The sequence below is a fragment of the Barbus barbus genome (genome assembly GCF_936440315.1).
Source record: "Barbus barbus genome assembly, chromosome: 45".
In the NCBI taxonomy this organism is placed as follows: domain Eukaryota; kingdom Metazoa; phylum Chordata; class Actinopteri; order Cypriniformes; family Cyprinidae; genus Barbus; species Barbus barbus.
This window is the reverse complement of record NC_136723.1, coordinates 8,182,858-8,195,719: the sequence shown is the minus strand read 5'-3', so window position 1 is coordinate 8,195,719 and position 12,862 is coordinate 8,182,858. Positions and strand designations below refer to the sequence as shown.

At 36.1% G+C, this 12,862-nt stretch overlaps 1 protein-coding gene across 6 annotated transcripts in view; it reads right to left on the bottom strand.

Moving 5' to 3' along the window:
• LOC306864028 (homeobox protein cut-like 1) overlaps positions 1-12,862 on the bottom strand; it is a 125,563-nt gene that overhangs the window by 53,039 nt on the left and 59,662 nt on the right. For all 6 annotated transcript variants that reach the window (XM_079407697.1, XM_079407700.1, XM_079407699.1 and 3 more), the window contains exon 4: positions 4,975-5,053. In XM_079407697.1, the coding sequence (XP_079263823.1) occupies positions 4,975-5,053 (79 nt within the window). The remainder of the gene's footprint in view (positions 1-4,974; positions 5,054-12,862) is intronic.

Here is a 12,862-nt window from a genome sequence, read left to right as displayed (position 1 = left end):
AAAACAATAATTATCTATACATATATACACACAAATAAATAAATAATTATATATATATATATATATATATATATATATATATATATATATATATATATAAATAAATAAAATTTTAAAAATAATTTAAAATATGTAGTAATAAATAATAAATTTATAATATAAGTTAATATATTTTATATTAAAAATATATAAAAAATTATTTATTATTTCTTTAATAATATTAATAAATTAATAAACAAATTAGGTTGACAAATCTGTTGATTCATTCAAATGCCAGCAAAAATCACCAGCTGCAGAAATTTCAGATTAGCAGGTTGTAAAAGACGTTGTACTAATTCATATTTGGCAGGGTGTTAATTTGTTGCTTTCACAAATGGAAGGCGATGTTAAGTGAAAGGGGGGTCGAACGCAGCGGTGGTGTGGGACCAAGGCCAGGCCTCCACACTGAAGGACTAAGACATTCTGACACACACACACACATGCTTTTTCATCACTGTCTGTCCCCCTCAAATACTAATTGCTATATGACTAATTATGGCCTGTTCCCGTTGATTTTCCTTAATGAGACAGCCAAGTTAATTATGTAATCAAACTATTTTATTAGCCCCTGCGGAACAGAGAGAGCGAAAGAGAGAGAGTGTGAGAGTAAAATCAGAGAAGGAAAAACTGACAGAGAGGAGTGTAAAATAAAACATGTCATTCCTGTACACGTTCTATGTGAAGCTACAGTCGAGATCGCAGTTTTTGGCGCACATCCCTCCCCCTCTCTGTATTCTCATCTGAAGGTACAGGAAACGCTGATGGGGTGTGCTATGTGTGATGTGCATGTGTGGTGCGTGTGAGAGTGTGTCATATCTAAAAACTGCAAGAGGAAGTCTGAATGATATGCTGTCATGGTGTGTTCCCTTTTGTAGCCGTGGCAACTGCCATTTCAGCTCAACTCGGCTCGACGGGTGACCATGCGTGTCACTCAATTCTGAACGTGACTGTCATGTGACTGAAATGACCAGCCAATTCAAATCTGATTTACACAAGCACATCAATTTGGATGCATGTCATTTGATGTACAAAACACCACAAGCACAATCCGTTCGGTTAGGTTGGCGTCTGAAGCTAAACTGAAGTCAAGTGCTGGGAGGCCTCACTGAAAGAAACTAAGAAAGGACAAGTGGGAACATTCAGATGCTTTAAAATCTATTATAGCATCTATGAGACACATTCAGTCTCCAAAAACCAAAATAAATTAAATGAAAAACATTTAAATAATCCTGAAGTTGAACCCAAAAGTGAAAGTGACAAGGGAGTTTTAAATCTAAACCATCTAAATTGCTGTTACAGTGTGAACAGAAAACTGGAGTCACTCCTGAATTCACATTGGCTGAGTTATTGACTATCATGGCAATGTTTTGACATCTTGTGGGTGTAAACAGGAAAACACAGATATATCAACCCACATTTATACACACAGTGCAGAGTATATTTTTCAGGAGTGAATTTAGTTGTGACTCCCATAAATACTGAAACTAAAATTATATATGCGTGTACATATATATTATATATACACGCATATATGTATGTATGTATATGTATATATACACACACCACACACACACACACACTTATACAGTCATGGCCAAAAATATCGGCACCCTTGGTAAATATGATCAAAGAAGGCTGTGAAAATTAATCTGCATTCTTTTATAAAAAAAAAAAAAAAAAAAAAAAGAAAATCACAAAAATATAACCTTTCATTGGATAATAAGAATTTAAAATGGGGGGAAATATAATTATGAAATAAAGGTTTTTCTCAAATACACGTTGGACACAATTATTGGTACCCCTAGAAATTCTTATGAGTAAAATATCTCTGAAATATATTCCCATTCATATTCACAATTTTGAGCACTCCAGGGTGATTATGAACATGAGATTATCCAGCCATGGCTTCCTGTTTCACAGAAATATAAATAGCCTAAATTCCCTTAATCATCCATCACAATGAGAAAAACCAAAGTATATATTTCTGATGTGCAGCAAAAGATAATTGAGCTTCACAAATTAGTGAAGTGGCTTTCAAAACAGAGCTAGAGCAGTGAAAATTCCTATTTCCACCATCAGGGCAATAATTAAGAATTTCCAATCAACATAAAATGTTACGAAACTGCCTGGAAGAGGATGTGTCTATATCGTCCTAATGCACGGTGAGGAGGAGAGTTTGAGTGGCTAAAGACTCTCCAAGGACCACAGCTGAAGAATTGCAGAAAATAGTTGAGTCTCGGGGTCAGAAAACCTTTAAAAAAATTGTCAAACAGCGGCTGCATCACCACATGTTGTTTGGGAGGGTTTCAAGAAAAATTCTCCTAACTCATCCAAAAACAAGCTCCAGCATATTCAGTTATCAGACACGACTGGAACTTCAAATGGGACTGGCTTCTATGGTCAGATGAAACTAAAAAATGAGTTTTTTAGCTGCAAACACTCAAGATGGGTTTGGTGAACACAGGGATAAAAAGTACCCCATGTGTACAATGAAATATACTGCTGTATTTTTGATGTTGTGGGCCTATATTTCTGCTGGAGGTCCTGGACGTCTCGTCTAGACACATGGCATCATGGATTATATCAAATACCAACAGATACAAAATCAATAAGTGACTGACTCTGTTAGAAATCTTATAATGGGCCATGTTTGGATCTTCCAAGCGGACAATAATCCAAACACAAACCTCAAAAACAACACAAAAATGGGTCACTGAGCACAAAACCAAGCTTCTGCTGGCCATTCCAGTCCTCTGACCTGAACCCTGTAGAAAATGAGTGAGGTGAACTGAAGAGAAGAAGCACCAACATGGAGCTGGGAATCTGAAGGATCTGGAGTGATTCTGGATGAAGGAATGGTCTCTGATCTCTTGTCAGGTGTTCTCTAACCTCATCAGGCATTATAGGAGAAGATTTAGAGCTGTTAAACTGGCAAATGGAGGTTTCAAAAAGTATTGAATAAAAGGGTGCCGTTAATTGTGGCCAATGTGTATTAGAGAAAAACATTTATTTAATAATTATATTTCCCCCCATAGATCAAAAGGATTAACAATGCAGATTAATTTTCACAGCCTTCTTTGATCCTATTTACCAAGGGTGCCGATATTTTTGGGCATGACTGTATATATACACGTATATACACATATACATATACATACATATATATATATATATAAATAAAATCGCATCCAAAATAAACGTCTTTGTTTACATCATATATGTATGTGTACTGTGTATACTTATGTATATATAAATACACACACATACAGTATATATTTTGAAAATATTTACAAGTATATACATTTATATTCTTATACTTTATATTATATATAAATATATTTAATATATAAACATAACATATTTGTCTTAAATATATACATGCATGCGTTTGTATTTGTATATAAATAATAAATATACACAGTATACACGCATATATTATGTAAACAAAAACTTTTATTTTGGATACGATTGATCATTTGACAGTACTAATATATATATATATATATATATATATATATATATATATATATATATATATATATATATATATATATATATATAATATATTTTATATCATTAATATTTATATTTTAGTTTTATTTCAGCTTTACTTTATCAAAAACAATTTTGAATTTTTAACAGTTTTACTTACCAGCAACACTACCACCACTAAAATATAGTAAAAATAAATGCAAAATCATAAATTTAAATATAAAATTTCTAATTAAAAAAATTAATAAATAATGAAATATATGTCCTGTCTAGGTTATTTTCCATGGACTTTGAATGTGTCTCATCCAATCAGTTCAGAAACTTAATATTGACAATGTATTTTATATAAAGCATATCGGTCTTGAATAAGTTAAATGTTGGCATTAAGGTTCCTGAAACTTCCGAACATTCCCGCTAACACACACCACAACACTCTCACACACGCAGGCCTACACAGTGTACCAGTGTAACTATCACAATATAATTTGTCAAGCTGTGATCAAATTCGCAGACACATAGACAGGACTGGACAAGCTCCAGATTTCACAGATAGAAACAGACATTCCCAGACTAGACCTCCCACTCCAACATCCTGCAACACACACAGCTCCCTCTCAAATACACAAAATACACATATAAAAAAGGTAATCAAATGCACTTGCGCACATTTCCAAACACACAGACATGCCGTTACGTTGGCCCGAGATCCCCAGACCGCAGCATTGTGGTAATTTAGGGATGTATTAAGTAGTTGTGCAGGCAGACAGTCCAACCTGCTCCAACAGGCCCAGGCACTGTCTGTCTATCTGCCTCCCTGTCGCTCAGCAGATGTGGGCGGAGCTACACAGCTAGATTTGTGTGTGTGTGTGTGTCTGAGGGAGGTCTGAAGCTTTCCCAAGCTGAAGTTTAGTTCAGCCAGAAGTCGTCTCTCTCACCACACTCCACAGTTGCACTTGCTTAACAGGGGTTTGATACATTATCCACACTCTCTTGTGGTGAACTTCGCTCAGTCTAAAGCACAACTCTATCGAGTGGCCGAGCTAAAGATGCTTCGAGATGTCACATGAACCTTTGCGGCACCATTAACTTATTATAGATCAGCGCATCAGAACATTACCATATAAAAACTGAGGATCCAGGGGCCATTATCTCACCGTTAGAAAGCCAATTCGGAAGATTAAAAGGTGTTTGTGGGGCAATGAATGCAGATTTTATTAGAATCCAAGTTCCTCCGCGTGTGGGGTTTGAAACGGAGTGGGTCTCTAAAGCCGTAGAAGTCATTAAGATGGCCTGTGCGCGTGCATGTGTGTGTGTGTGTTTTAGACACTAGAGACGGAGGTCTCATAAATATGACTGATGTGTTTACAGTATTCTCGCCTCAGTGAAACACTACAGCAGTGTGTGTGTGTGCGAGCAGCCAGCTCAGAGCGAGCCGAGACATACCTGGGACATCGATTAATCTCTTGTACACGCTGAGGAAAGCAGCCTCTGATTCTTTACTTCTTTTACTCAAGGCGTCGATCTGAAACAATGAGGGAGGAAAAAAACACAATAACTGAATTGCGTGTGCTTGGAACCGCAGGCACAGTAATTGCATTAGCAACCAGGTTGAAATTTGCATACATTAGCAGCAATGATGAGTCCATTAAAGATGGCCATATGGAAAACAGCCTAGAAAAAGAGATTTCGAACTCACACGCGCACATTAGGCGCATCACTTACCACCTATTCGACCTAAATAAAACAGCTAAGTGTACATAACCGTGACCCTTTTCATTCACACACAGTAAATCATTTATGTTTTGACGCTTGCAATATTTTTCCAAGTGCTGGGTCGAGGCATTTTGGGGGCATGCTTCAGGTGTATAAGCTGGGACCGTTTCTGGTTCACTTTATATAGAAGGTAATTATCAGGTATAAATCCAAATCCCTGTGAGCATGAGATGACAGAAACAGGTAATGAGGGACTCTGATAATGAGAAGAACTTTTGGCCTTAATATAGAGTGCTGCAGACGCGTACGTATGGGCAAATTACATACTGTATCTGGGTTACGGCTCCCACTGCAAGGAGAGGCCTTCATCATTTCCTGAAGATAGATGATTTTCAGAATGGTGGCCGTAGTCACTGAGGTACCGCCCACTGACTTAATCAACTTAAGTCAATTTGCCGAAAGATGCATGATCACAGTCACAACGAATGTCAATAGAAGGCAATGCAGATTAAAAATACTCTTAATATTTAACAAAAAAGGTTCCTACTTGAGCTTCAATGATAACATGCAAACGTGAAAAATATGTTAACTTTTGATAAACTCCCCCTTGGGATTATAGGACTTAATTACAGAAATAATATAATTCATAATAAATGAACTAATTTAATCAAATAAAAATATTTTCATTATTTCATTAAATATATATATTTATATTAAATGGAGTGGGAAAAAAATGCATTACTTGTTGGTACATTTTTATTACCAGTATCCTCATAATGAAGACACAGGCAATATCATAGCATATATGAAAATATACACTGTCAATAACCTAGAATTACAGTAGAATCACTGGAATAAGCCTCTGTAAGACTCCAAGGTTTCACTGGGACAGATGACTTTATTGACCCTTCGGTGGCAATGTATGACAGCAGGAACAAACCCAGTGCAAACCCAGCGCTGTAATACACAACAGGGAAAGAAAGAGTGAGGAAGCACAAGAGAAGATGGAAAGGTTGTAATATAGGCTCTTCAGTTTACACGGCTCTAATAAAGACACTGATCTCTCTTAATCTGAATCCACACATCTGTGGTGATTCTGGCCAGATTATGATATATCATCCAACTGCCTTCTGTTATGGTATGATCAAAAACCACACTGTTGGTACCATCTTGTCAACAAACGTTATTTTGCTATTGATTGCGATACATGTGATGTTAACAGGTTACTAAGCTAAAAGGGTTATCTAATAATCAATAAGAATAAAACAGTGTACATAAATGCTGGATGTGACGCGAGTATTCATTTTAATTACACTGGACTTTTTATTTATTTATTTTTTTTAGAAGTTTTCATGCTGGGATGCACTGATATCAATAAGATGAATTATGGTAACCAATAAATGGACGATACTGAAGGTTTTGTTTTTTTATTTTGTCTAAATAAACTGAAAATAAAGCATTAAAAATAATTGTTTTAAATGCTACAAGAAAATTCAGGCATCACAATATCAAAATGCACCGTATGAAAAATTATATCAAGGTAATATATTGGATAAAATATAATATTGGGGCTTGTCGCAATGCATTCTGGGACTGCTTGCTCCAGAATGGGTATGATTCTTGGCTAAAATGAGGTATCTTATGAGGCAGCATAATTAGGTTGCCTACATTTTGGGACAGCTTTTGAGTTGGAACCAATACTGCTTCTGTAGGCAGTTCACTAGGTTTTGGAACAGGACAGAAACAGTATTTCCACCCAAAGTAACACTTCTCAAGTTGCTGAGAACTGCATTTATCAGTGTCTTAAAAATGTGACAACCAAAGGCAGGAGAAATGTCTTGGATCGACACATCAGAGTGATTGTCTTCAGTAGGGTGTGGTGAACCGCATAAAGAAATTATAAAATGCCATGGCAGCACTTTCCCACCGTGTGTCTCTGATGATGACAGCAAACTGATGACAGTGTGCTGTAGAACCAGCATGCAGTTTGGCCCAACTGGGCTAAATCTAACAAACTGGGTCAAACCTGACAGGAAACAAGGACCCAAATCAGTACGGCCTGTATACAGTAATTTAGGAGCTGCTAAAAACTGAACTAAATCTTCACCTAGCTTAACCCGAGTTCTACATTCTAACAGCTGGAGCAAAGACCTGGAAAATTCCAGGACATAGAGATTGGTGTGTTATGAGTTATGATTGCAAAGGAAAACAAAAACTATATATTTGTTGTAGTTTACCACTATAAAAAATAATGTTATATCAAATATAAATAAAAATGATAAAACGTAATAAAGAATATAAAATATAAAATAAATTAATATAAAGAATATAAAATTGATTATTAAAAACATTTAAAAAAATTAATTAAAAACTATAAAATTAAATATAAAAAACATAGAACAACTGAAATTAAACTAAAATTTGTTTTCATGAATTTAAAACTATAAAAATGTGCAAATAGCACTAGAATATCAATATCATTATAATATATAAAAAATTAAATAGATAATTTTAAAAATAATTACATGTAATATAATAAATTGTACAAGTACCACTAGTATATCATTATACTATAGTAAACATAGCTAATTATAAAACTTCACACATTACTAGATACTTTAACATAATTACAATACTAAATAAAATAAAAAAAAACTAAAATTGAAAATAGAAAAATCTGAAAAACTAACGATGATGGCATTAAAACAATTGACAACTATAAGACAAATTAAAATTTAAATAGAGATAAATATCAATTAAAATGCACTAATATTCTAAATACATTATAACTCTTGGAATGGTTTTTCACCATTCTTGTACTCAGAACTTCTAAGAGTTCTAACACATGCTGTTTATCATCAACATTTCGGTTGTTTTTACATGACATCAAGATGGTCACGTAAGAAAGTTCATAAAATCCAGTTTCCAAATTGTGATTAAGAGTTTGACGAAGATGCGAGCTGTTTTTACAAGATGGGAACTTGTAATTATGGTAATTCTGACATGACGTGAACACAGCATCAGATCGTCCAGGGTTCTTCAAAATACTACAGCTCAGTGTCTTCAATAGCTCCTGCTTTCTGAGCCTCACCAAAACAGCAGTACCCCACACCCAAAAACAATGTGGTCTGAATCAACAGTATTGCTTTTATCCATTAAGAAAATGTTGAACTCCTGTGCTGTTTACATGTTCACAAGTGTTGTGTGTTTGGTCTTCCAGCAGCGGAACATCAAATAAAAGCTGTAAATCTGCAGCCCTGAGACTGCCGGCCTTGATGGATGGAACAGGGCAGTTGCCACTGTAAATATCCAACATGTAACAGACTTTTCACTCCTGTGGGAAAGAAATTAAACATTTTCAGATGTTTCTTGCCGGAAAACATCTGGATCGGCCCAGGCAGGGCCAAGTTCTGCAGCCCTCTTACAGATGGAGCAATTAAACTTGCCTCTCTTTCTCTCTCTCTCACTCGGCACGGGTCCACGTCTACCCCTGAAATCCAACAGGAACCAATGTCAATTTTTAAACTCTTAGAGCTCTGAACCAGACAGAGCACAACCAGGAGGTTAAGAGACTGTGAGGGCTGCCTAGAAGTGGCGTGCGTGACTTTGCGGATACCGTCACAGCTCAGCGTAGATTATCTGCTCTGCTCTTACTCTGCTACCAGCTCAATCTGACGGCCAGGGCATCTGGCATCATCATGCTGCGAGACATACACACAAAGTCATGCAAACAGCCTCACAGACATTATACCCTTCAAATATACACATACATACGGCCACATATACGGCTTAGCTGTCGTACAAGAAAAGTTGTCACAAAAGTTACACTATCTTTTCTTTCTGTAAAGAAATTATTCGTTTTATTCTGCAAAGATGCATTAAATTGATCAAAAGTGACAGTAAAGAAAAATCAATCCTGAAAAAAAAAATTATAGTTTCCATAAAAATATTAAGCAATGCAAATGTTTTCAATATTGAATAAGAAATGTGTCTTGAGCAGCAAATCAGCATATTAGAATGATTTCTGAAAATCATGTGACACTAAAGACTGGCTGCTGAAAATTCAGCTTTGCATCACGGGAATAAATTACATTTTAAAATATATTAAAAGAGAAAACAGTTATTTTAAATTTAATAATATTTCACAATTTTGAATGTATTATTGATCAAATGCAGAATTGTTAATGTTTTTCAAAAACTACTAAACTTTTTTTTCTTTATTGGAAACATCTATACAGAAACAACCTAACCTAAGAAACATTAAATAAAAAGTGTGACAACTAGCACCAGTTTCCCCTACATTACATTTTACACCAAACACAGTCAGTTCCGCCCCTTTGAACCGTACAACACACAGACTATCTGGTGGCATCAAAAGCATGCCAGTTTAAACAGCAGTATTCCCTTACGGTCCAGCCGGAACAGGGATTGAGAAGGGTGGGGGAAACAGTTATAAATAGCTCTTGTTTCTGTGGGGGAGCACAGACTTGGCACTGCTGAGAGCAGAGTCAGAAAACTCCATCAGTTCTACTGACCTGCATCGCCCTCCAAACAGACGGCCAGCCTTCAAACATATTTGACCCTCGAATTTATTTCACTTCTGTTTTTGTTTCATTTTGCCTCTTTTAGTAGACTTGAAAGTGGCAGGAAATTATTGACGAGGGAAAGGATTGGCGCACGCTGCAGATTCAAACCTACATCATCCACATGAGCACCAAGGCTAAACGTCAGAAGAACATGCATCCAAAAATAGATGGCTAGGTGATTACCTACATAAACAGATTCACAACCTACACATATAGACTTTAACTTTGTTTGCCTGCATATATAGACAGTTTAATGATCTCAGATTCATCCACCATTGGATCCAAACTCATTTATCTGAGCTGCCACTAACCTTGTCTCTCCTCAGCACTTGGCCATGTTGAGCCCCTGCAGACTCCGGCCCGCTAAAATTAGTGCACAATTACGTCAAATCAATACTGACTTCCAAATTTGTAGAACTTCCACGGCACTCCATAAACGGCTGCCAGAGTGATTAGCTCTCTTCACAGAGATCTTTGCTGGCGGGTCAACTTACTCTCTCACTCTCTCCTTCTCGCACTCTTTCCTTCAGAATGTTGAATTTTCCACTTTGTAATGACGATTATTTATTATCAAAATGAAGCTTGAGATAAGAAGCTAAATGCAGGCTTTTTTCTTGCGCTTAAAATGCGCTCTTAGGAGGCCAAATAGTTGGAGTAGCTTTCACACAATATGTCGTATCAGGTTTAAAGATAAAAGTGAAAATCTGACTTAAGGACCAAAAACAAAAGTTAACATAAAAACACAAAAACATAACATAACATAAAAGAGCTAAGTTCACATCAGAATAAATTAAAGTCTAAAAAGCAAACAACTAAATGAAATGATAAAAAAAAAAAAAAAAAGTGAACAAAAGAAAAATAAGCAATGCTATAGCGGGTTTTTTTTTTAACCTTTGTTCATGCCTAATCTCAAATAGGGCACCAAGCGAGCCAGGATCACAAAAAGAAAAACTAAAAAAACAAAGCAACAAAAAATAAAACACAACAAAACAAAAAACAGACCACTGGCTATACCACTTAAAAATAGTTTTTTGTCTCCTTTGGTAATGTCTTATCTCATCTAGGGTGAGCCAACACCACCTCAGGTATCCTTACCAAAACTTTTGAGGTTAGAGGCTACTATACAGTACATCAAGTCTTCTTGAACATCTGCAACATGTGGCTTTGCCTCTGGGGCAGAAGTATAAATGAGCAAAAACTCTTTACAATTAAGTACAGTGACCCCCCTCACCCTCCGTCTCTGATTTACACACACATGCATGTGCAACCCCAAACAGGGCCCCAGCCACGTGCTATGTACAGCTCCCTATTGTACTCTCATTTCCTGACAGGAAAAGAGGAGGCTCTCGCTCTCTCGAATGAAAAAATGACATGTGGCAAGGACTTTGCACTGACCCACGAGATCAGCGTCGGTCTGACTCAAACGTGCTATTTTAACAAACCAACCGTTACAGGAAAACGGAAGATAGAAATTAAACAGAAAAAGCATTCGCCCGTTGCTAACGGCTGTATTCATTGGTCTGTCTGCCATTATGAATTATATATGTGCTCTATCTACTTTGTTTAAAATTGGTGCTGCAAAATTGAAGTCTCTTCGTCTATTTTAAGATTTAATAGACGGTCAGACTGACAAGACAAAACACAAGCGATCCCATCCCTCCCGCCAATTATTGTCAAATAGCTGATGTCTGAGAAAAATAGCACATTTCTGGTCGGAGCAGTCAGGCTGTTTTTGTCAAGGTCAGGCACTGTCAATAAGGAAAATATTTCATGACAAAAAATAATAGACGGTTTGAAACGATTTCGCAGTTGGAGTGGTGGGATGGGGATTTATTTTTAACCGAGCAGTGATTTGAAGTGGGGCGACTACCTTCTGTTAATGACAGGCTAGTCCTCGAGAACACAGCTCCGAAACCACAATGAGCTATAATGGAGCAGGAGAAGAGAACAGGGAGCCACTACTCACAGCGCTCACTTCATCAAAGTTACATACGGCACGGAAGAGTCGCGTCTCGATGCGCTTTGAGGCCCCTCGACTGCCTCTTAACGCAAGGTGCTGCTGAAGGCCGTCAAACGCTGCATTACATATACTGAAATATACTTTAACAGACAGTGGAAGTGTTTTTAGGTCAAAAGAGAGGAAAATTGACACACACTTCTCACTTTCCTTCTCTTTTATTATTTTTGGACTTTTTGCCACTTTATTAGACAGAAGAGTGAAAGAGGAGCAGAAAATTATTGAGGGAAAGAGAGAGAACAGGACCAGGACAGCCCAGTTGCCCCTTTTGCACTGTAAGATTGCCTGTGCTGCTCCATGCATTTCCACTCCAAAACAATAGCCTAAAAATATATATTTTTAAATTAGATTAATTAACTTCTGGATCTGATAATACATTTAAATATTATTTAATAAAAATGTAAATAATAACACTAAAGTATTAATATTTATATTAATATAATATAAAGTAAAAATATATATTTTTTTAAATCGGCCCACCTAATAATGTAAAATAAGTACAATCGTATTACTCTGGGTTTTTGAACATCATGCATTTTGGACACATTCTATTTTAATATCACACAATTCACTGAACAAAATAAATTCCTTTAAAAAAAAAAGCTAATAAATAGACTAACAATTAAGTTTAATCAAATATTTACTTAATTATTTTATCAAATAAAGTAGTAAAATAAACAAGCCAAATCTTTAAAGTACCTGTGGCACCATGTAAATACTATTCACTACCATGCTATTATGACAATGACCGTATCCCCCAATAAAAGAGGCTCTGGAGCTAGCCTGCTCAACATAAAAAGAGGCTAAGAGTTAGTCTGAACCCAGAAGAATTTGGCAGTTAATTACCTTACAAACCTCAAACTGAAAGGCCTATTGTTTAAAAGCACAGCTATTTTCAAAGCTTATGAATATCTTTTCAGATAATTTAATACTATTAGCATAGAAGTCCTAAAAACACATAATAGTTCTCATACTTGGCAACTAAAAGATTGAGAAACACTTATAGCGAGTTCAG